Raw genomic sequence first — 24,239 nt, 5'->3', positions numbered from 1 at the left:
TTTTTTTTTTTTTTGATTTTTTGGATTTCTTGAATTTCTTGGATTTCTTTTGCTTTCTGCTTTTACCGAAATTCTTGGATTTCTCTTTCTGGATTTTGTTTTTTTTTGTATTTTTTGGATTTTGTGGATTTTTTAGATTTTTGAATACTTTGGATTTTTTAGATTCTCTCGATTTTCTGGACCCTCTGGATTTTCTGAATTCTTTGTATTCTTTGGAGTCTATGATTTTTTCGGATTTTTTCAATTTTTTCGGATTTTTCGAAATTTATTTTTTTTAATATACAAATTTTTTATCAATTTTTTCGGATTTTTTTGATTTTTTGGATTTTCTTGATTTTCTAGGCTTTCCGGATTCTCTGATTTTACTGGATTATTTGAATTTTTCGATTTTTTTAATCTTCCGGGTTCTTTGAGTTCTTTGGATTTTTGGATTTCTTGGATTTCTTGGATTTTCCGGATTTTCCGAATTTTCTGAATTTTTTGGATTTTTTGAATTTTTTTGGATTTTTTCGATTTTTTGGATTTTCTTGATTATCTAGGCTTTCCGGATTCTTTTGTTTTACTGGATTATCTGAATTTTTCGGATTTTTTAATATCCTGGATTCTTTGAATTTTTTGGATTTTCTTAATTTTCTGGATCTTTTTGGATTTTTCTAGAGTTTTTGAATTCTCTGGATTTTTTGGATTTTCTGGATTTTCTAGGGTTTCTGGATTCACAGGATTTTTTGGATCATCCGGATTTTTCGGATTTTTTTATTTTCTGGATTTTTTAATTTTTGGATTTTTTGGATTTTTTTGATTTTTTGGATTTTTTGGACTTTTTGGATTTTTTGGATTTTTTGGATTTTTTGGATTTTTGGATTTTCTGGATTTTTTGGATTTTTGGATTTTTTGGATTTTTTGGATTTTTTGGATTTTTTAGATTTTTGTTGGATTTTTTAGAATTTTCGGATTTTTTGGATTCTTTGAATTTTTTGAATTTTCTGGATTTTCTTAATTTTGTGGACTTTTTTGGATCTTTTGTATTTTTTTTTGATTTGTTGGATTTATTGAATTTCTTGTATTTCCTTTGCTTCGTGCTTTTCCCGAAATTCTTGGATTCCACTTTCTGGATTTTTTTTATTTTTTTTTGTTTTTTTGGATTTTTTAGATTTTTTGGATTTTTTGGATTTCTTGGACTTCTTGGATTTCTTGGATTTCTTGGATTTTCTGGATTTTCTGAATTTTCTGAATTTTCTGAATTTTTTTGTATTTTTTGGATTCTTTGGATTCTTTGGATTCTTTGGATTCTTTAGATTCTTTGGATTCTTTAGCTATTTTGGATTCTTTAGATTCTTTGGATTATTTGAATTTTTTGTATTTTTTGTATTTTTAGATTTTTTAGATTTTTCGAAATTAATTTTTTTTAATATAAAATTTTTTTGGATTCTTTGGATTTTTTGTATTTTTTTGGATTTCTTGGAATTTTTTGTATTTTTTGTATTTTTTGTATTTTTTGGATTTTTTGGATTTTTTGTATTTTTTGGATTTTTTTTGGATTTTTTGGATTTTTTGGATTTTTTGGATTTTTTGGATTTTTTGGATTTTTTGAATTTTTTGGATTTTTTGGATTTTTTGGATTTTCTTGGATTTTCTTGATTTTCTAGGCTTTCCGGATTCTCTTGATTTACTGGATTATCTGAAATTTTCGGATTTTTTGAATTTTTTTGGATTTTTCGAAATTAATTTTTTTTTAAATACAAATTTTTATCAATTTTTTCGGATTTTTTTGATTTTTTTGGATTTCATTGGATATTTTGGATTTTCTTGATTTTCTAGGCTTTCCGGATTCGCTGGTTTTACTGAATTATTTGAATTTTTCGGATTTTTTAATCTTCCGGATTCTTTGACTTCTTTGGATTTCTTGGATTTCTTGGATTTCTTGGATTTTCCGGATTTTCTGAATTTTCTGAATTTTTTGGATTTTTGAATTTTTTTGGATTTTTTCGATTTTTTGGATTTTTTCGATTTTTTGGATTTTCTTGATTATCTAGGGTTTCCGGATTCTCTTGTTTTACTGAAGTATCTGAATTTTTCGGATTTTTAATCTTCTGGTTTCTTTGAATTTTTTGGATTTTCTGGATTTTCTTAATTTTCTGGATCTTTTTGGATCTTTCGTGTTTTTTTTTTGAATTTTTGGATTTATTGAATTTTTTGGATTTCCTTTGCTTTGTGCTTTTTCCGAAATTCTTGGATTTCACTTTCTGGATTTTGTGGGTTTTTTGTTTTTTGATTTTTTGAATTTTCTGGATTTTTTAGATTTTTGAATACTTTGGATTTTTTAGATTCTCTCAATTTTCTGGACTTACTGGACTTATTGGATTTTTTGGATTTTTTGGATTTCTTGGATTTCTTGGATTTCTTGGATTTCTTGGATTTTCTGGATTTTCTGAATTTTTTGGATTTTTTGGATTCTTTGGATTTTTTGGGTCTTTGGATTGTTTGGACTCATTGAATTTTTTGTATTTTTTTCGATTTTTTTGGATTTTTCGAAATTTATTTTTTTTATTATAATTTTTTTTTGGATTTTTTGATTTCTTTAGATTCTTTGGATTTTGTGGATTTTTTGGATTTTCTAGGTTTTCCGGATTCTCTGGTTTTTCTGGATTATCTGGATTTTTTGGATTTTTTAATCTTCTGGATTCTTTGAATTTTTTGGATTTTCTGAATTTTCTGGATTTTTTTGGATGTTTTGTTTTTTTTTTTTTGATTTTTTGGATTTCTTGAATTTCTTGGATTTCTTTTGCTTTCTGCTTTTACCGAAATTCTTGGATTTCTCTTTCTGGATTTTGTTTTTTTTTTTGTATTTTTTGGATTTTGTGGATTTTTTAGATTTTTGAATACTTTGGATTTTTTAGATTCTCTCGATTTTCTGGACCCTCTGGATTTTCTGAATTCTTTGTATTCTTTGGAGTCTATGATTTTTTTGGATTTTTTCAATTTTTTAGGATTTTTCGAAATTTATTTTTTTTTAATATACAAATTTTTTATCAATTTTTTCGGATTTTTTTGATTTTTTGGATTTTCTTGATTTTCTAGGCTTTCCGGATTCTCTGATTTTACTGGATTATTTGAATTTTTCGATTTTTTTAATCTTCCGGGTTCTTTGAGTTCTTTGGATTTTTGGATTTCTTGGATTTCTTGGATTTTCCGGATTTTCCGAATTTTCTGAATTTTTTGGATTTTTTGAATTTTTTTGGATTTTTTCGATTTTTTGGATTTTCTTGATTATCTAGGCTTTCCGGATTCTTTTGTTTTACTGGATTATCTGAATTTTTCGGATTTTTTAATATCCTGGATTCTTTGAATTTTTTGGATTTTCTTAATTTTCTGGATCTTTTTGGATTTTTCTAGAGTTTTTGAATTCTCTGGATTTTTTGGATTTTCTGGATTTTCTAGGGTTTCTGGATTCACAGGATTTTTTGGATCATCCGGATTTTTCGGATTTTTTTATTTTCTGGATTTTTTAATTTTTGGATTTTTTGGATTTTTTTGATTTTTTGGATTTTTTGGACTTTTTGGATTTTTTGGATTTTTTGGATTTTTTGGATTTTTGGATTTTCTGGATTTTTTGGATTTTTGGATTTTTTGGATTTTTTGGATTTTTTGGATTTTTTAGATTTTTGTTGGATTTTTTAGAATTTTCGGATTTTTTGGATTCTTTGAATTTTTTGAATTTTCTGGATTTTCTTAATTTTGTGGACTTTTTTGGATCTTTTGTATTTTTTTTTGATTTGTTGGATTTATTGAATTTCTTGTATTTCCTTTGCTTCGTGCTTTTCCCGAAATTCTTGGATTCCACTTTCTGGATTTTTTTTATTTTTTTTTGTTTTTTTGGATTTTTTAGATTTTTTGGATTTTTTGGATTTCTTGGACTTCTTGGATTTCTTGGATTTCTTGGATTTTCTGGATTTTCTGAATTTTCTGAATTTTCTGAATTTTTTTGTATTTTTTGGATTCTTTGGATTCTTTGGATTCTTTGGATTCTTTAGATTCTTTGGATTCTTTAGCTATTTTGGATTCTTTAGATTCTTTGGATTATTTGAATTTTTTGTATTTTTTGTATTTTTAGATTTTTTAGATTTTTCGAAATTAATTTTTTTTAATATAAAATTTTTTTGGATTCTTTGGATTTTTTGTATTTTTTTGGATTTCTTGGAATTTTTTGTATTTTTTGTATTTTTTGTATTTTTTGGATTTTTTGGATTTTTTGTATTTTTTGGATTTTTTTTGGATTTTTTGGATTTTTTGGATTTTTTGGATTTTTTGGATTTTTTGGATTTTTTGAATTTTTTGGATTTTTTGGATTTTTTGGATTTTCTTGGATTTTCTTGATTTTCTAGGCTTTCCGGATTCTCTTGATTTACTGGATTATCTGAAATTTTCGGATTTTTTGAATTTTTTTGGATTTTTCGAAATTAATTTTTTTTTAAATACAAATTTTTATCAATTTTTTCGGATTTTTTTGATTTTTTTGGATTTCATTGGATATTTTGGATTTTCTTGATTTTCTAGGCTTTCCGGATTCGCTGGTTTTACTGAATTATTTGAATTTTTCGGATTTTTTAATCTTCCGGATTCTTTGACTTCTTTGGATTTCTTGGATTTCTTGGATTTCTTGGATTTTCCGGATTTTCTGAATTTTCTGAATTTTTTGGATTTTTGAATTTTTTTGGATTTTTTCGATTTTTTGGATTTTTTCGATTTTTTGGATTTTCTTGATTATCTAGGGTTTCCGGATTCTCTTGTTTTACTGAAGTATCTGAATTTTTCGGATTTTTAATCTTCTGGTTTCTTTGAATTTTTTGGATTTTCTGGATTTTCTTAATTTTCTGGATCTTTTTGGATCTTTCGTGTTTTTTTTTTGAATTTTTGGATTTATTGAATTTTTTGGATTTCCTTTGCTTTGTGCTTTTTCCGAAATTCTTGGATTTCACTTTCTGGATTTTGTGGGTTTTTTGTTTTTTGATTTTTTGAATTTTCTGGATTTTTTAGATTTTTGAATACTTTGGATTTTTTAGATTCTCTCAATTTTCTGGACTTACTGGACTTATTGGATTTTTTGGATTTTTTGGATTTCTTGGATTTCTTGGATTTCTTGGATTTCATGGATTTCTTGGATTTCTTGGATTTCTTGGATTTTCTGGATTTTCTGAATTTTTTGGATTGTTTGGACTCTTTGAATTTTTTGTATTTTTTACGATTTTTTTGGATTTTTCGAAATTTATATTTTTATTATAATTTTTTTTTGGATTTTTTGGATTCTTTAGATTCTTTGGATTTTGTGGATTTTTTGGATTTTCTAGGTTTTCCGGATTCTCTGGTTTTTCTGGATTATCTGGATTTTTTGGATTTTTTAATCTTCTGGATTCTTTGAATTTTTTGGATTTTCTGAATTTTCTGGATTTTTTTGGATGTTTTGGTTTTTTTTTTTTGATTTTTTGGATTTCTTGAATTTCTTGGATTTCTTTTGCTTTCTGCTTTTACCGAAATTCTTGGATTTCTCTTTCTGGATTTTGTTTTTTTTTTTGTATTTTTTGGATTTTGTGGATTTTTTAGATTTTTGAATACTTTGGATTTTTTAGATTCTCTCGATTTTCTGGACCCTCTGGATTTTCTGAATTCCTTGGATTCTTTGGAGTCTATGATTTTTTTGGATTTTTTCAATTTTTTTGGATTTTTCGAAATTTATTTTTTTTTTAATATACAAATTTTTTATCAATTTTTTCGGATTTTTTTGATTTTTTGGATTTTCTTGATTTTCTAGGCTTTCCGGATTCTCTGATTTTACTGGATTATTTGAATTTTTCGATTTTTTTAATCTTCCGGGTTCTTTGAGTTCTTTGGATTTTTTGGATTTCTTGGATTTCTTGGATTTTCCGGATTTTCTGAATTTTCTGAATTTTTTGATTTTTTGGATTTTTTCGATTTTTTGGATTTTCTTGATTATCTAGGCTTTCCGGATTCTTTTGTTTTACTGGATTATCTGAATTTTTCGGATTTTTTAATATTCTGGATTCTTTGAATTTTTTGGATTTTCTTAATTTTCTGGATCTTTTTGGATTTTTTCATTTTTTTTTTGAATTTTTGGAATTATTGAATTTTTTTGGATTTCCTTTGTTTTGTGCTTTACCCGAAATTCTTGAATTTCACTTTCTGGATTTTGTGGGTTTTTTGTATTTTTTTGATTTTTTGGATTTTCTAGATTTCTTAGATTTTTGAATACTTTGGATTTTTTAGATTCTCTCAATTTTCTGGACTTACTGGATTTTATTGGATTTTTTGCATTTTTTGGATTTTTTGGATTTCTTGGATTTCTTGGATTTCATGGATTTCTTGGATTTTTTGGATTTCTTGGATTTCTTGGATTTTCTCAATTTTTTGAATTTTTTTGGATTCTTTGGGTCTTTGGATTCTTTGGACTCTTTGAATTTTTTGTATTTTTTGTATTTTTTTCGATTTTTTTTTTTCGAAATTTATTTTTTTTAATATAAACATTTTTACCAATTTTTAAGATTCTGCTTATTACATTTTTAATTTGTTTTGTCAGGGTATTTATTAGTATTTTGAAATTCAGGGTTTTCATGGTTTTATTTTGAAAATTTTGAAAATTCTGTACCTTTAAGAACCGTTAAGATTTTTTAATTTGCCGAAAATTTGAAACTAAATAATTTTTTTAAAACAGAATTTAAGTTTTCAAATAATATTAAAAAAAAAATGCGGTTATTAAAATATCAATAAAAAGGTGAAGATCACAATCAATTTGAAATTTATTTAATGCCCAATTCTATCTAACCGAAAACGCTTCAGTTCGAAAAGATTTTTAATTTTCTTTTTATATCAAAAATTTTACCGATTGTTGAGATCCTGTTAATTATTACCCTCTTAATTTGTGTTTTCTGGTGAAGTTGTATATTAGAAAGTTTTACGAAAATTCAGAAAATGTGTTTTCCAATTTTATTGCTCCAAATTTTCCTTAAATCCGCGAACTTGTTGCTTCAGTTAAGTATTAAAACACTCGTCAGGTTTGAGATGTTTTCATGAATAAAATTTTCCCTTGATTTTGAGCATCCCCCACACTTTGAGAACCTCTGCTCCAACCTCCAACTTCGCACACATCCCCAACTCAATCTCCGCTCCATACCACTTCATTAAAACCCCCATCTGCCCCGAAATTCCTAACGACAAACCCACCCCCGGTAATTCCACCCCGTACCCCACTTAAGAGTCTAGACGGGATTCGCTGACCTTCGCTATTCGGACTGACCGTGAAAATAGCTTTTCATTCACTTCATTGCCGACAAAAACCGCCCCAATCTACCCTTTAATCTTTCTAACGTGATGCTCGCTAGGTTATTCGTTGTTTATGCTCGCCGCCCCCGGTTCACGTATGTTGCGTGAAAAATCGCCGCGAAATTTGTAACGTGATGCTGTTAGCGAGTACGTGGACGAGTTTAATGAATGTTGTTGGGGGCGGCGAAGGGGCTTTCCACGTCCCGCACAAATTTATTGGACGTTTTCGTTTTTATTCGACTTGGAAGTTGCGAGGAGCTATTTAGGGGCGGGGGTTGGGATTGAGATTTTATTAATCCTGAAGGGTAGTCAACGCAGGAAACGCAACTTTGCAGATTCCTGAGGGGGTTAATTAGGTTTGTGATTGGGTCGGGATAGGACTTGAACTTGAACTTGGTTGAGTGACCTCTGGATTTTTAGTCAAAGAATGACCAAACTTTTTCGATTATATAAAAAAAAAATAGGTGATAATGTTAATTTAGAAACATTTTAATTTAGAAACATTTATTTAAACTTATGGCCTTAAATAAAAATAAATTAAATCAACACATTGTACAAAATTCGGGATCACAGCCTTGGCCCCTAATGCAGATGGATACCATGATGGGCAACAGCCAAGGGGGCGGCGTGGACGGCGTGGACTACGGGGGCGGCGTGGACGACAGGTACGGCGGCTTTAACAATGGGGGTGGCGTGAACGACAGGTACGGGGTGAGCGACGACGGAGTGGTGGCTAGCGTAAGAGTGAGCTACGGCTACGGGGGCGGCGTGCACCACGGGAGCGGCATGGACGGCATGGGCCACCACGGGGGCGGCGACGAGACCGGGGGCGGCATAAGCGCAGGCCAAGAGGGCGGCGAAAGTTACCTTTAGGGTAAAAAATTATTATGGTTGGAGTGGTGCAAGGTTTTCGCGGAACTCACCAGACGGAACATTTTGTTGTTTTGGTTGATTGAGCTTGAGTACAGATGAAGCTATGATTTTCGTTATGGTGGTGTCGAATTTATATGGGTGTTCCCCACTTTTTGATAACCTTGCAGTGTTGCGTTCGGAGAATTTTGGTAGAAAGTTTGATGGGTTTGTTGTTAAAGGGGTTTTGTGGATGGGTGTCGAAGGTTTTAAAAAATTGAGGCTTTCAATTTTGTATATTCCATGGTTTCATCTTTATTATAAATTTAATTGTTAATTGCTGTATAATTTCCTTTTTTTAAATTTTTAAATATTTTGGATTTATTTCTTCTTGTTGCTTCCCTTTTTTAGAAAAATTTGTCGATATTCTTAAAATTTTGTTTTCTTTAGTAAACTTTGTCTAAAAACCGTAATCGAATTTTATAGTAAAATTTTTCCCACTGCTCGATTTTAGAAAATATTTTATGTATTTCTTGGTTTTCGTACTATTTTTCTACGTTTTTTGAATTTTTTAGTTATTGATTTTGTATTTATTACATTTTGACTCTAATTTTTAATTTTGTAAGAAAACAGTAAATAATAGAATTTTGAACAAAGAAAATCCAACAAATAAATTAAATCACATTTACCTTTGACCAAATTTTTGGTATCACAGTTTTTCGATTTTACAATTTTTCGTTTTTCGACTTTAATTTTTTCAATTTTTGAATTTTTCGCCTTCCAAATTTTTCAAATTTTCGTTTCCTCAATTTTTCAAGTTCTTGATTTTTAATTTTCATTTTCCTGAATTTTCAATTTTCATTTTCTCGATTTTATATCACAAGTTGTAATTGTTCTATTTCCTTTATTTTTTTCAATGTTTCTTTCGATTTTATAATTTCTCTTGTATTCAACTTTTCAAATTTTCAATGTTTCGATTTTACAATATTTTGTTTTTTCGATTTTTAAGTTCCTCGATTTTTAATCCCTCGATTTTTCAATTTTCAAGTTTTTGGTTTCCAGTTTTTTAATTTTTCAAAGTTATCCTTTTTTATTTTTGGTTTTTTCATTTTGTATTTTTAGTTTTACAATTTTGCAAAGTTTCTATTTTTTTATTCGAAAAGTTGGAAAATCGAAAAACTAAAAATCGAAAATTTGTAAAAATGAAAAATTAAAAACCGAGAAACTTCAAAAACGAGAAAAACTAACGAATCGAAAAATTGGAAAGAAGAAGAAAGGAATTGAATCGAAAAATTGGAAAATCCAAAAATTGTAAAATCGAAAAATTATGGAATTGTCAAAATTGTAAAGTGGAAAAATAGTAACATTGAAAGATTGAAAAATTGAAAAATTAAGTATCGTGAAATTGAAAAATAAAAAATCGAATATTGAAAAAGCTTTACAATCCAATAACTGAACAATGGAAAAATTTTGAAATTAAAAAAAGTGGAAAATTTTTAAAATTTCCAATTATATTTAAAATAAAAACTAGAAAAATTGCAAATCAAAAATTGAGGAAACGAAAAATTGAAAAATCAATAAACTGAAAAGAGGAAAAATTCAAAAATCTAAAAATTGAAATATCCAAAAATTGAAAATTTCCGCACTGAAAAAAAGAAAAATTATAAAATGAGAATTAAAAAAATGGAAAAATAAAGGAAATAAAAGGCCGAAACGAAAAACTAAAGAAATAAAAAACTGAAATTTCGTAAAATCGCAAGTCAACAATTATCAAATTTCAAAATTCAAAATTTGGAAAATCAAGTCCTTGATTTTCATTTTTGATGTTCTCGATTTTTTAATTTTCATTTTCTCGAGTTAATATCACAATTTTTCGTTTTTTCATTGAATTTATTTTTTAGATATTTCTCTCGATTTTATAATTTTTCTTTTATTCAATTATTCAAATTTCCATCTTGATTTTTCAAATCCTCGATTTTCGAATTTTTAAATTTTTCAAAATTGTAAAATCATTGGATTCCTAATATTCGATTTTTGAATTGTTTGTTTTTTCAATTTTTCAAGTTCTTGACGTCATTTAACTATTTTGCAATTTTTCCATTTTTTTTTATTCGAAAAGTTAAAAAATCGAAAAACTGAAAAATTGAAAAATTAAAAATCGAAAAAATGAAGAAATTGAAAACTGAAATCTCGTGAAATTGCAAATCAAAGATGGTTGTAAAATCTAAAAATCCAAAATTTGGAAAATCAAGTTTTTGATTTTTATTTTTGATGTTCCCGATTTTTTAATTTTCATTTTCCTGAATTTTCAATTTTCATTTTCTCGATTTTATATCACAAGTTTAAATTGTTCTATTTCCTTTATTTTTTTTAATGTTTCTTTGGAATATATAATTTTTCGTGTATTCAATTTTTCAATCTTTGATTTTTCAATTCCTCAGTTTATCAGTTTTTCAATTTTGCAATTTTTGGATTTTATAATGTCCGATTTTCGGATTCCTTTAATTTTCAATATTTCGATTTTACAATATTTCGTTTTTTCGATTTTTAAGTTTCTCGATTTTTAATCCTTCGATTTTTCAATTTTTCAAATTTTTGCTTTGCAGTTTTTTAATTTTCAAAGTTATCATTTTCTACTTTTTGGTTTTTTCATTTTGTATTTTTAGTTTTACAATTTTGCAAAGTTTCTATTTTTTATTCGAAAAGTTGGAAAATCGAAAAGGTGGAAAATCGAAAATTTGTAAAAATGAAAATTTAAAAATTGAGAAACTTCAAAAACGAGAAAAACTAACGAATCGAAAAATTGGAAAGAAGAAAAAAAGAATTGAATCGAAAAATTGGTAAATCCAAAAATTGGAAAATCCAAAAATTGGAAAATCGAAAAATTATGGAATTGTCAAAATTGTAAAGTGGAAAAACAGTAACATTGGGATTGGATTTTTTGTATTTTTTTGATTTTTTTGGATTTTCTGGATTTTTTAGATTTTTGAATACTTTGGATTTTTTAGATTCTCTCAATTTTCTGGACTTATTGGATTTTATTGGATTTTTTGGATTTTTTGAATTTCTTGGATTTCTTGGATTTCATGGATTTCTTGGATTTCTTGGATTTCTTGGATTTTTTGGATTTGCTGATTTTTTTGGATTTTTTGGATTCTGTGGATTTTGTGGATTTTTTGGATTTTCTAGGTTTTCCGGATTCTCTGGTTTTTCTGGATTTTTTTGGATGTTTTGTTTTTTTTTGAATTTCTTGAATTTCTTGGATATCTATGTAACGGCTGAATAAAGTTATTATTATTATTATCCTTTGCTTCCTGATTTTTTAAGGAAATTCTTGGATTTCACTTTCTGGATTTTGTTTTTTTTTGTAATTTTTGGATTTTTTGGATTTTTTAGATTTTTGAATTCTTTAGATTTTTTAGATTCTCTCGATTTTCTGGACTTTCTAGATTTTCTGAATTCTTTGGATTCTTTGGATTTTTTGGACTCTTTGGATTCTTTGGAGTCTATGAATTTTTTGGATTTTTTCGATTTTTGGATTTTTCAAAATTTTTTTAATATAAAAATTTTTACTAATTTTTTGATTCTTATTACATTTTTAATTTGTGTTGTCAGGGTAATTATTAGTATTTTGAAATTCGGGGTTCTCATGATGTTTTATTTTGAAAATTTTGAAAATTCTGTACCTTTAAGAAAAACGAGAAAAACTAACGAATCGAAAAATTGGAAAGAAGAAAAAAAGAATTGAATCGAAAAATTGGAAAATCCAAAAATTGTAAAATCGAAAAATTATGGAATTGTCAAAATTGTAAAGTGGAAAAACAGTAACATTGAAAGATCGAAAAATTGAAAAATTAAGTATCGAGAAATTGAAAAATTAAAAATCGAATAATGAAAAAGCTTGGATTTTAACAATAACTAAACAATGGAAAAATTTTGAAATCGTAGAATTAAAAAAAGTGAAAATTTTTTAAAAATTTCCAATTATCATTGCATATTTAAAATTAAAACTAGAAAAATTTCAAATCAAAAATTGAGGAAACGAAAAATTGAAAAATTGAGAAACTGAAAAGTCTAAAATTGAAAAGAGGAAAAATTCAAAATTGAAATATCCAAAAATTGAAAATTTTCACACTGAAAAAAAGAAAAACTATAAAATGAGAATTAAAAAAATGGAAAAATAACGGGAAAAAAGGCCGAAACGAAAAATTGAAGAAATATTAAATTAAGAAATTTAAAAATTCAAAATTTCGAAAATCAAGTCCTTTTTTCATTGAATTTATTTTTAGATATTTCTCTCGAATTTATAATTTTTCTTTTATTCAATTTTTCATATTTTCATCTTGATTTTTCAAATCCTTGATTTGCAAATTTTTAAATTTTTCAAAATTGTAAAATTATTGGATTCCTAATATTCGATTTTCTTTCGATTTTTGAATTGTTTGTTTTTTGGATTTTTCAAGTTCTTGGCGTCATTTAACTATTTTGCAATTTTTCCATTTTTTTATTCGAATAGTTGAAAAATCGAAAACTCAAAAATTGAAAAATTAAAAATCGAAAAAATGAAGAATTTAAAAACTGAAATCTCGTGAAATTGCAAATCAAAGATGGTTGTAAAATTTAAAAATCCAAAATTTGGAAAATCAAGTTCTTGATTTTTATTTTTGATGTTCCCGATTTTTTAATTTTCATTTTCCCGATTTTGTATTACAATTTTTAGTTTTTCCATTTTCTTTACTTTTTTACTGTTTCTTTCGATATTATAATTTTTTGTTTATTCAATCGTTGATTTTTCAGTTCCTCAATTTTTTAATTTTGCAATTTTTAGATTTTTAAATTATCCGATTTTCGGATTTCTTTAATTTTCAATGTGTATTTCGATTTTACAGTACATATTTCGTTTTTTCGATTTTGCACTTTTTCGATTTTTAAGTTTCTTCAATTTTTCAAGTTCTTGATTTCCCATTTTTCAATTTTACAATCGAAAAATTGAAAAAATTTAAATTGGAAATACAAAAAAATCGGAAAATTAAAGAAAATAAAAAACTGAATGAAAAATTAAAAAAATAAAATAAAAAATAACGAAAATAAAAAACCCGAAACCAAAAATTGCAAATTCTAAAAATTGAAAAATGCAAAAGTTGGAAAATTGAAAAACTGAAAAATTTAAACTTGAAAACTTGAAAACTGTGAATCGAAAATCTGAAAAAAAAATTTTTGAAAATTTTCGTTTTTTTTACTACATATAAACGTATACTAGTTTTATAAGAAAATAATATTTTTTGATAAATAAAAATAGAATTTTGAACATAAAAAAAATTAACAAATAAATTAAATAACATTTTGTTTTTTTCATTTTCTTTAATTTTTCAATTTTTCCATTTTTCATTCTTTCGGTTTAATAATTTTTTCAGTTTTTCGCTTTTTTTTTAATTTTTCGATTTGCAGTTGTTCAATTTTGCAATTTTTTAAAATTACAGATTTATCATTTTAGGATTTTTCCCGAAAATTAAAATTTCGATTGTTCGATTTTCGTTTTTTCAAACTTTTAAGTTCTTGATTTTTATTTTCATTTTCCCGATTTTATATTTTATATCATACTTATTTTCAATGTTTTCTTAAATTTTATAATTTTTCGAGAGAAACTTGATTAAAAATCGTTGAAAAAATTTAAAAACCAAAAAAACTGAAATTGTAAATGCAAAAAATTATATAATAATTTTTGCTTTTTTCTACCATTTCGTTGTTATGGGAGTTACCACAATTCCTACCCTTTACCAATCAACATAAGTTAAACACAACCATTAATTTAGTAATTTTTATTTAGATTTAAGGCCTTAAATAAAAATAAATTAGACATTGTACAAAATTTGGGATCACAGCTTTGGCCCCTAATGCAGATGGATACCATGATGGGCAACAGCCAAAGGAGCGGCGTGGACGGCGTGGACGACGGGGGCGGCGTGAACCACAGGTACGGCGGCTTTAACAATAGGGGCGGCGTGAACTACAGGTACGGGGTGAGCGACAACAGAGTGGTGGCTAGCGTAAGAGTGAGCTACGGCCACGGGGGCGGCGTGCACCACGGGAGCGGCGTGCACCACTGGGGCGGCGACGAGGCCGGGGGCGGCATAAGCGCAGGCCAAGAGGGCGGCGAGGGTTACCTTTGGGGAAAAAGCAAGAGTATTGACACAAACTGGTTTTTCACAGAACTCACCAAACGGAACATTTTGTGTTTTGGTTGATTGAGCTTGAGTGGAGATGAAGCTATAGTTTTTGATCGCAGTGGTGTCGAATTTATATGGATATTCCCCACTTTTTGCCAACCTTGCGTTCGTTGTGAGAATTTCGGCGGCCATGCATATGAATAAAATCGCATAAATTATGGGTAAATGCTGAGATTAGGAAAAGTGGGTAAATTGATGGGTGGCAGATGGATTCTGTGTCAATGATCAAGGTGAATTATAAATTAGAAAAAAAAAAGAACGAACTTCGTACGGATACTCGATTTATGTAACAACACAGTTGCAAGTTTGGAATTTATTCTTCTTGGAAGCACTTTTAATAAAACGAAAGTTCGGCTGGCCCTTTTAAATCGACGAAACGCACAGATACTTCAAGATAATTTTGACTAATGGCTGGGAAATAAGATAAACAACCCCTATCTTTTCTCCAATTCCACCCTCGAGACTTCCATCGCTATAAAAACCCCCGGCTTGATAAAACTCCTTACTTTAAACTCGTCGGTTTTAATTGTGCAAAGGTCAAGCACCATTTCCCACGACATCTGACCATTGAGGAGGGTGGCGGAGGGTGAACAACCCCCTTCGCCCCATCCGCGTAATTAAAAATTCCGCGTTTTAAGAAACCAATTAAAAGAATGTACAAACTCGATCAACGAGCAAATCTAATTATTTTCGCTCCGATATTCAAAGTCAAGGTTTGCAGATAAACGGAAATCCGTTCGAACTTCACGCTTCGTCATGTTATTTGTGTTTTGAAAAACACGACTAAATAAACAATGTTCTTCTTGGCAACGTGTGAGGACAACGTCCTGGAACAAACAGGAAGTGAACAAAGTTGGGCAAGTATGGGGGTTTATTAAATATGAAAGTTGCGGAATTAGTGTGTTTGGAATTGGATGGAAGCTGGATTGGGTTAGAAGTTTTAAATTAAATTTCACGTTTATGGTAGAAAATTTGGGAAAATTGCAAAGAAAATTTGCCACAGTTGACTGATGCGGTAAAATATAGAGCGGATATTCGGCCTAAAAAATTCCCGAAATAATGTACATACTTTTGGTTTAAATCAAGTTTATCGGAGAAGGAATCCTTTTGCCGCTACAAAGTCAAAGCAACATTTCATTACAAAGGTATTTCAAACTTCATGCAGAGCTTTTTTGTGTAATTCCACTCCACCTATGAAGATAATATTAAATACTTCAAAGCGTTGTTTTATCTGTCAAGACCATACAAGAACTCAGAAATAAAAACCTGCACTCGTTTTTCCTGGCACTGATTAATAAATGATCGTATTTTAATTTAGTTGTTGGTTAATCTTAAAAAAATCGTTATGAGTGTGCAAGAATTAGCACTAGAGAGTGAAGAAATTAATCAGGTTTAAGTCGATGGTGACATTGTGATTTCGGCAAAATTGGTCTCCTTGAGTGAAAACGTTTAAGAATTTTAGCAATTGGGTATGTGTTTAATTAAACTGTGATCTCATTGACTTACTTTTTCGTCAGATATTAGGGAATGTGGTCTTAATTTGGTGGTAAAATGGAACTTTTAGAATAAATAATGATGATGGTACTTTTTGACCAAATCTCAGGTGAATATGGTATTTGTTAATATAATAAGTATTATAAACAGCTACGAATTACAACGGCTGGATATTTTTGAGTTGTGATGTGGGTATCGAAGAAATTAGGGAGAAACCAGTTTTTGTAAGTCGAAATTTGTAAGAAAATGACTTTATTAAGTTTCGAAAAACGTCGAAAATTGGCTGAAATTTTCAGCGTATTGTCAAAAAATCCCCAAAAAATTCAAGAATTTCGACGAACCGATTCCAAGAATCTAGTGTGTTTATGGTCTTTTATACAAAAACCACAATCAAATTTTTCTTGATTTTCTGTTAATATTTTTTTTTTGGTTTTTGTTTTTTTAAAGAGTATTTTTATATATGTAACATTTTTCTTAGTATAATTTTGTGAGAATACATTATGTTAATAAATAATGGCAGCTACGTTTTTTGACACAGAAAAAAGCTAAAAATTTTGAAAATTCTACCTTTAAAAATCTTCAGATCTTCAGAACACCAGAAGTTTTTTGTAATGGTTTTGTTTGTTTTTTTTCGGACCCTTTTTTTCAGTTTCATTTTTGGGCGTATTTTGCCCTCTCTTAAAATTTCTTTTTTTGCTGGATTTTTTGGCATTTTTTTGTTGGCTTTTTTCGCATTTTTTTGTTCCTTTTTGTTGTTTTTTCGACTCCCTCTTTTATTTTTAATCGTATTTTTGCCCTCTTTTCTAATTCACCGCCTTTTTGGACACATTTTTGTTCTCTTTTTGTAGGCCTTTTTTTTCTTGTCCTTTTTTTGTTGTTGGCTGGTTGTTTTCTTTTTTGATTTTCTCTTTTTTAGTTACATGTTTTGCCATCTTTTTATCTATCAAGTTTTTTGGCACTTTTTTCGAATTTTTGTCGTTTTTTTGGAACGTTTTTCGTGTTTTGGCGCTATTTTAGGTCCTTTTTTTCAGTCTTGTCCTCTCTCTTTTTCAATCACGTTTTTTTTGTTGTTTTTTTCGTTTTTATTTTTTCATCTTTCAACTTTATCACTTTCTCGAAATTTTTTATTTTGGTTTTTTTGTAGCATTTTTTGAAATTTTTTTTGTAACTTTTTTTCTGTGTTCTCATCCCCCTTTTTTGTTGCGTTTTTTTGGCGCCATTTTTAACTGCTTGTCCTCTTCTTTTTTACTCGCCTTTTTTTGTTGAAGTTTTTCTTTAAATACTTTTATAGCGTTTTTCGTTTGGCGCTTTTTTGTTTCTTTTTTTTCAGTAGCATTTTTAATGGTAGTTATGTCCTTTTTTTGTTTTTTCTGGCGAATTTTTGACTCCTTCATTACTTTTTTTGACTCCTTCATTACTTTTTTAGTCGCATATTTTTATCCCATTTTTATCACATTTTGGACCTTTTTTTGTCGTCTTTTCTTGTAGCAGCTCTTTCTTACGTTTTTTTTTAGTAGCGTTTTTATTTTTGTTTTTGGCGCATTTTTTCCGACTTCTTTTGTCGCATTTTTTTTGTTGATCAAATCCTCAGGACACCAGAATCCTCAAATCCTCAGTGCATCAAAATCCTCAAATCCTCAGAACACCAAAACCCTCAAATCGTCAAAACACCAGAATACTCAAATCCTCAGAACACTATAATCCTTAAAACACCATAATCCTCAAATTTTCAGAACACCATAATCCTCAAATCCTCAGTTCATCAAAATCCTCAAATCTTCAGAACACCAGAACCCTCAAATCGTCAAAACACCAGAATACTCAAATACTTGTAACACCATAATCCTCAAATCCTCAGAGCATCAAAATGTTCAAATTCTCAGAACAGTAGAATCCTCAAATCCTTAGAACAACAGAATCCTCAAACCCTGAGAACTCCAGAATCCTCAGATCCTCAGAACACCATAATCCTCAAACACTCAGAACGCCATAACCCTCAAATACTCAGAACATAATAATCCTCGAATTTTCAGAATAATAGAATCCTCAAATCCTCAGTACACCATAATCCTCAAATCCCCACAGCATCAAAATCCTCAAATCCTCAGAACACCAGAATCCTCAAATCCTCAGAACATCAGAATTCCCAAATCCTCAGGACACGAGAATCCTGAAATCATGAGAACACAATACTTAATCCTCGAATCCTCAGAACACCAGAATCCTCAAATCCTCAAAATACCATAATCCTCAAATCTTAAGAGCGTCAAAATCCTCAAATCCTCAGAACACCAAAACCCTCAAATCGTCAAAACACCAGAATACTCAAATCCTCAGAACACTATAATCTTCAAAACACCATAATCCTCAAATTTTCAGAAAACCATAGTCCTCAAATCCTCAGTTCATCAAAATCCTCAAATCTTCAGAACACCAGAACCCTCAAATCGTCAAAACACCAGAATACTCAAATACTCATAACACCATAATCCTCAAATCCTCAGAGCATCAATATGCTCAAATTCTCAGAACACCAGAATCCTCAAATCCTCAGAGCATCAAATTGCTCAAATCCTCAGAACACCATAATCCTCAAATCCTAAAAGCGTCAAAATCCTCAAATCCTCAGAACAGTAGAATCCTCAAATCCTTAGAACAGCAGAATCCTCAAACCCTGAGAACTCCAGAATCCTCAGATCCTCAGAACACCATAATCCTCAAACACTCAGAGCGCCATAACCCTCAAATACTCAGAACATAATAATCCTCGAATTTTCAGAATAATAGAATCCTCAAATCCTCAGTACACCATAATCCTCAAATCCCCACAGCATCAAAATCCTCAAATCCTCAGAACACCATAATCCTCAAATCCTCAGAGCATCAATATGCTCAAATTCTCAGAACACCAGAATCCTCAAATCCTCAGAGCATCAAATTCCTCAAATCCTCAGAACATCATAATCCTCAAATCCTAAAAGCGTCAAAATTCTCAAATCCTCAGAACAGTAGAATCCTCATATCCTTAGAACAGCAGAATCTTCAAACCCTGAGAACTCCAGAATCCTCAGATCCTCAGAACACCATAATCCTCAAACCCTCAGAACGCCATAACCCTCAAATCCTCAGAACATAATAATCCTCGAATTTTCAGAATAATAGAATCCTCAAATCCTCAGTACACCATAATCCTCAAATCCCCACAGCATCAAAATCCTCAAATCCTCAGAACACCGGAATCCTCAAATCCTCAGAACATTAGAATTCTCAAATCCTCAGGACACGAGAATCCTGAAATCATGAGAACACAATACTTAATCCTCGAATCCTCAGAACACCAGAATCCTCAAATCCTCAAAATACCATAATCCTCAAATCCTAAGAGCGTCAAAATCCTCAAATCCTCAGAACACCAAAACCCTCAAATCGTCAAAACACCAGAATACTCAAATCCTCAGAACACTATAATCTTCAAAACATCATAATCCTCAAATTTTCAGAAAACCATAGTCCTCAAATCCTCAGTTCATCAAAATCCTCAAATCTTCAGAACACCAGAACCCTCAAATCGTCAAAACACCAGAATACTCAAATACTCATAACACCATAATCCTCAAATCCTCAGAACACCAGAATCCTCAAATCCTCAGAGCATCAAATTGCTCAAATCCTCAGAACACCATAATCCTCAAATCCTAAAAGCGTCAAAATCCTCAAATCCTCAGAACAGCAGAATCCTCAAATCCTTAGAACAGCAGAATCCTCAAATCCTCAGAACTCCGGAATCCCCAAATTCTCAAAACACCATAATCCTCAAATCCTCAGAAGACCAGAATTCCCAAATCTTCAGGACAGGAGAATCCTCAAATCTTGAGAACACTAGAATCCTACGATCCTCAGAACACGATAATTCTCAAATCCTCAGAATACCATAATCCTCAAATCATAAGAGCGTCAAAATCCTCAAATCCTCAGAACAGTAGAATCCTCAAATCCTTAGAACAGCAGAAGCCTCAAATCCTCAGAACTCCAGAATCCTCAGATCTTCAAAACACCAAAATCCTCAGAACACTAGAATCCTTAAATCCTCAAAACACCATAAACGTTAAATCCTCAGAATACCATAATCCTCAAATTATAAGAGCGTCAAAATCCTCAAATTCTCAGAACAGCAGAATCCTCAAGTCCTTAGAACGCAGAATCCTCAAATTCTGAGAACTCCAGAATTCTCAGAACACCATAATCCTCAAATCCTCAGAACAGCAGAATACTCAAATCCTTAAAACAGCAGAAGCCTCAAATCCTCAGAACTCCAGAATCCTCAGATCCTCAAAACACCAAAATCCTCAAATCCTCAGAACAGCAGAATACTCAAATCCTTAAAACAGCAGAAGCCTCAAATCCTCAGAACTCCAGAATCCTCAGATCCTCAAAACACCAAAATCCTTAGAACACTGGAATCCTCAAATCCTCAAAACACCATAAATGTCAAATCCTCAGAATACCATAGTCCTCAAATTATAAGAGCGTCAAAATCCTCAAATCCTCAGAACAGCAGAATCCTCAAATCCTTAGAACAGCAGAATCCTCAAATCCTGAGAACTCCAGAATCCTCAGTACACCATAATCTTCAAATCCTCAGAATACCATAATCCTCAAATCATAAGAGCGTCAAAATCCTCAAATCCTCAGAACAGCAGAATACTCAAATCCTTAAAACAGCAGAAGCATCAAATCCTCAGAACTCCAGAATCCTCAGATCCTCAAAACACCAAAATCCTCAAATCCTCAGAACAAAAGAATACTCAAATCCTTAAAACAGCAGAAGCCTCAAATCCTCAGAACTCCAGAATCCTCAGATCCTCAAAACACCAAAATCCTCAGAACACTGGAATCCTCAAATCCTCAAAACACCATAAACGTCAAATCCTCAGAATACCATAATCCTCAAATTATAAGAGCGTCAAAATCCTCAAATCCTCAGAACAGCAGAATCCTCAAATCCTTAGAACAGCAGAATCCTCAAATCCTGAGAACTCCAGAATCCTCAGAACACCATAATCTTCAAATCCTCAAAATACCATAATCTTCAAATCATAAGAGCGTCAAAATCCTCAAGTCCTCAGAACAGCAGAATCCTCAAATCTTCAGAACTCCAGAACCCTCAGATCCTCAAAACACCATAATCCTCAAATCCTCAGAACACCAGAATCATCAAATCCTCAAAGCATCAAAATCCTCAAATCTTCAAAGCATCAAAATCCTCAAATCAGTTAATTTCGAAGAGACTTAATATTTTTGAAATATTAAAAATTTTACCGATCTCTAACATTCGATTTGTTGTTTATTTTCATTTATTCTTAGCATTTTATAAATAAATTCAGGGATTTTTATGACTTCAGTTCCGAAAAATTAGAAAATTCTATAGCGTTAAAAATTTTTAATTAATAAAGTCAAATAATTTTCAATTTAGGATTTAGGTTTTCAAATAATTTTGCCTTTCTTAAAATATTAATGAGAGGGTCAAGATCATGAACTTTGAGAAACTTCAACCGTAAACCATTAGCAAATTTTGGGTGAAGTTTTCACTAGAGATGTAGATGAAGTTTTTTTTTGAAATTTTAAAAAATATTTTAGGTGTTTTTGGCTTCTCGTTTACTACGTATTTTTTGGGTTTGTGATTTTTGATTGTTGTCCGAATTTTGTAAAAAGATCGTAATTCAATAGATAATAGGAGGAACATTTTATGGCACAGATTTTTTCTAGTCCCCCACAAAAAAAGTTGACGTCATCTCTAAAAAATGCTAAATAATTTAGTGTCTCTGTTAAGATTCAAATGTATGTCACAAACCTGCAACAAAATATAAATTTATGGTTACATCAGCTCGAAACTTGCAACAAATCGAAGCTTTAGTATCTCGCGATTCAGTCAGTATTTTTGTTAGTTCGTTTTGAAGTCCGAATCCAACGCAGTAAAGAAAAATGCCAGTGGCCACAATACATCAAACTTTAAACACCTCACCCACTTGCTATTCATCGTTGTATTTATCCATCATAAAATTTCATAAACATTCATGCGAAAAATTCCGCTTTGCTCGCATCGAATGCTGCAGTGAAAAGAAACAAGATCAATAATGGCATTTCTCCAACGGAACGACCGACTTTTTTCAAACTTTATGAATGAAACAAGAATCGTTCTGCAGAATTTAATAAAAATCCTATTAATAAAGCAACGGCTGCACTTTTCCGATATTTAATTTATAATTACTCGTCAAAGGCGTCTCGATAGAATCAATTAGACCGGGAGCTAATTAAACCCGTATCCTGGTAACGGAATGTACAGTGTGTGCGACAACGAAGAGGCCGAAGCATAACCCTGGATAAATCATTATCCGCTACAATGGCTCACTCTTAGTGGCAAGGCCGGTCCTGAAGAAATTCGAGATCAAGGTCCGAACTTCTTTCGCCGCGATGATTAATGGTGTAAAGCCAAGAAATATCGGAGTATTTGTCAAAAAGCTGCAGTTATTATGGACGTTATGTCACCGAACATTAAAGGGGCGGGTTTGGCCCAGTTCCAGCGGAAAAATATTGACGAATATTAAAATTTCAATGAAACAATATGTGAGCCGCGATAATAGTGAGATTAATTATTCAGGGGTTGTTTGCCGGGGTTGTTCCCAGCGACAATAATGAAGTGGAATCCCGATATAAACGATCACACAATTTTTCCAAACCCAAAAAAAATTCAATAAAAACTCAGTTGTGCTACTTCACGAATTTACTTTCGTTTATCGGTAACAATACAATGTTATCACCAGATGGGGGCGTGCAGATGTGCGGTTCTCAAGATGGGATACGAGTGCACGGAGTGCACCAAGGGGGCGGCGTGCACGATGGGGGCGGCGCGGACGATGGGGACGGGGTGGATGGAATGTGCCACCACTGCAGAGTGGCCGATTAATGGGGCTCCGATGAGTCCAGCGGCGGCGCAGGCCAGGAGGGTGGCGAAACACAACTGCCAAAGCAACAAAAACTATTATAACGAAACAAAACTAAGCGAATTACTACATACCAGTTTGAACATTTTGCTTGTTGTCGTCTGCTTGCTGCGAACTGATGCTTTTTGGGTGATTTTTTGCCGTTTTTATACTAAATTTGTTGGCGAGATTTTAGTTCCTGGGTTGCAAAATTGCGGTTTGCCTCTAAAAATTCATTGCGATGCGTATGTGAGGTTAATGGGATTTTGGGTGATATTTTCGAGAGTTTATGGCTGCGCATCCGATTTGCATTAATTTATTGTTGGGATTAATTATTATAATTATTGGGTGTTTTGTAATAGGTGGCGGGGGGTTATTGGGTCCTGGATGGAATGGATTATTTATTATGTTTTGTAAGATCATGTTCAGAATTATTTTCTTGTGAAACAGTTAATTTTTCGTCAAATGGGCACCTCACATTGTATAAGTGGTTTAAAGTCAGTAAAAAATATATACAGGGTGAGTTACTAAGCGCACGATCCTCGATGTGTCATTAATTATTGGAGGTGGAAAAAACGTCGGGAAGTACAATTATAGGGTGCTTTGACTATTTGTATAATTTAAAATACCTAATAATTATATAATTAATGAGTGACTCACCCTGTATACAAAAAATTTGACTGCTGCATGAAGCTCAATATTATCAAAAATTAATGTCATTTTATTCACCACACAGCTTGTTAAAAATTTTCAAACTGTTGAAATAAAAATGTATTTATATACAGGGTGAGTCACCTAAAGGCGGTGTTCCTCATTATTCATTAGAAATAGAAAAAAGTGGCCGTATTTAAAGGGGTTGTAGAAGAAAAGTAGAGGATTCAAGTTGATTACTACAAAAAATTACCCTTTGAGACATGTTGTCTCGTTGTCAAAATAAGTCTACACATATTAAGGAGAAAAAGAAAAATGTAGCCCCGCCCACCCACCCTATCTCATTTGTGATGATTTTTTTTATTCGTCGTGAGTCAAGAAGGCGGAGCCTAACTGCAAAATTCTTATTTCTCCACGAGAAATTAAAAACATGTTTTTGAGTATCGTGTTGTTCAAAGAATACTATTTATGTATAGTAAGAAAAAAATAAAGCCAAAGATTAGTCCCCACCCTTAACCGCCCCGATTTCAATTCTCAATTTTGATGAATTTTTCATTCGTTGTCAGATCGAGGGGCGGGGCTTAACTGCAAGAGCCATATTTGTCTACAAGAATTTACCATTTTAAACATGTTTTAAGTCTCTTGTTCTGAAAAGACGACTACGTATATTAAGAAATAAGGCAAAATATAAGCCCCGCCCACCCAC

At 30.7% G+C, this 24,239-nt stretch overlaps 3 protein-coding genes across 3 annotated transcripts in view; all 3 read right to left on the bottom strand.

The window, feature by feature from the left end:
- Nucleotides 1-24,239, bottom strand: part of LOC135125074 (neuropeptide SIFamide receptor-like) — a 123,358-nt gene that overhangs the window by 9,434 nt on the left and 89,685 nt on the right. The window lies entirely within an intron of this gene.
- On the bottom strand, nt 7,806-8,295 carry LOC135125076 (cuticle protein 70, isoforms A and B-like). Its single transcript, XM_064050407.1, has 2 exons — nt 8,256-8,295; nt 7,806-8,199 (listed from the first exon to the last, which is right to left on the bottom strand). Exons 1-2 carry the CDS (start codon nt 8,265-8,267, stop codon nt 7,915-7,917), a joined length of 297 nt encoding a protein of 98 aa, XP_063906477.1. The 5' UTR covers nt 8,268-8,295; the 3' UTR covers nt 7,806-7,914.
- LOC135125077 (larval cuticle protein F1-like) lies at nt 13,986-14,446 on the bottom strand. The gene is made up of 2 exons (XM_064050408.1): nt 14,399-14,446; nt 13,986-14,345 (listed from the first exon to the last, which is right to left on the bottom strand). The coding sequence occupies exons 1-2, from the start codon at nt 14,408-14,410 to the stop codon at nt 14,073-14,075; spliced, it is 285 nt and encodes a 94-aa protein (XP_063906478.1). The 5' UTR covers nt 14,411-14,446; the 3' UTR covers nt 13,986-14,072.

This window comes from Zophobas morio, unplaced genomic scaffold (genome assembly GCF_036711695.1).
Source record: "Zophobas morio isolate AGI-343-1 ecotype UQ-CSIRO unplaced genomic scaffold, CSIRO_AGI_Zmor_V1 ptg000008l, whole genome shotgun sequence".
Classification (NCBI taxonomy): Eukaryota; Metazoa; Arthropoda; class Insecta; order Coleoptera; family Tenebrionidae; genus Zophobas; species Zophobas morio.
The sequence above is the reverse complement of the archived record's forward strand: the minus strand, read 5'-3'. Positions and strand labels throughout refer to the sequence as shown.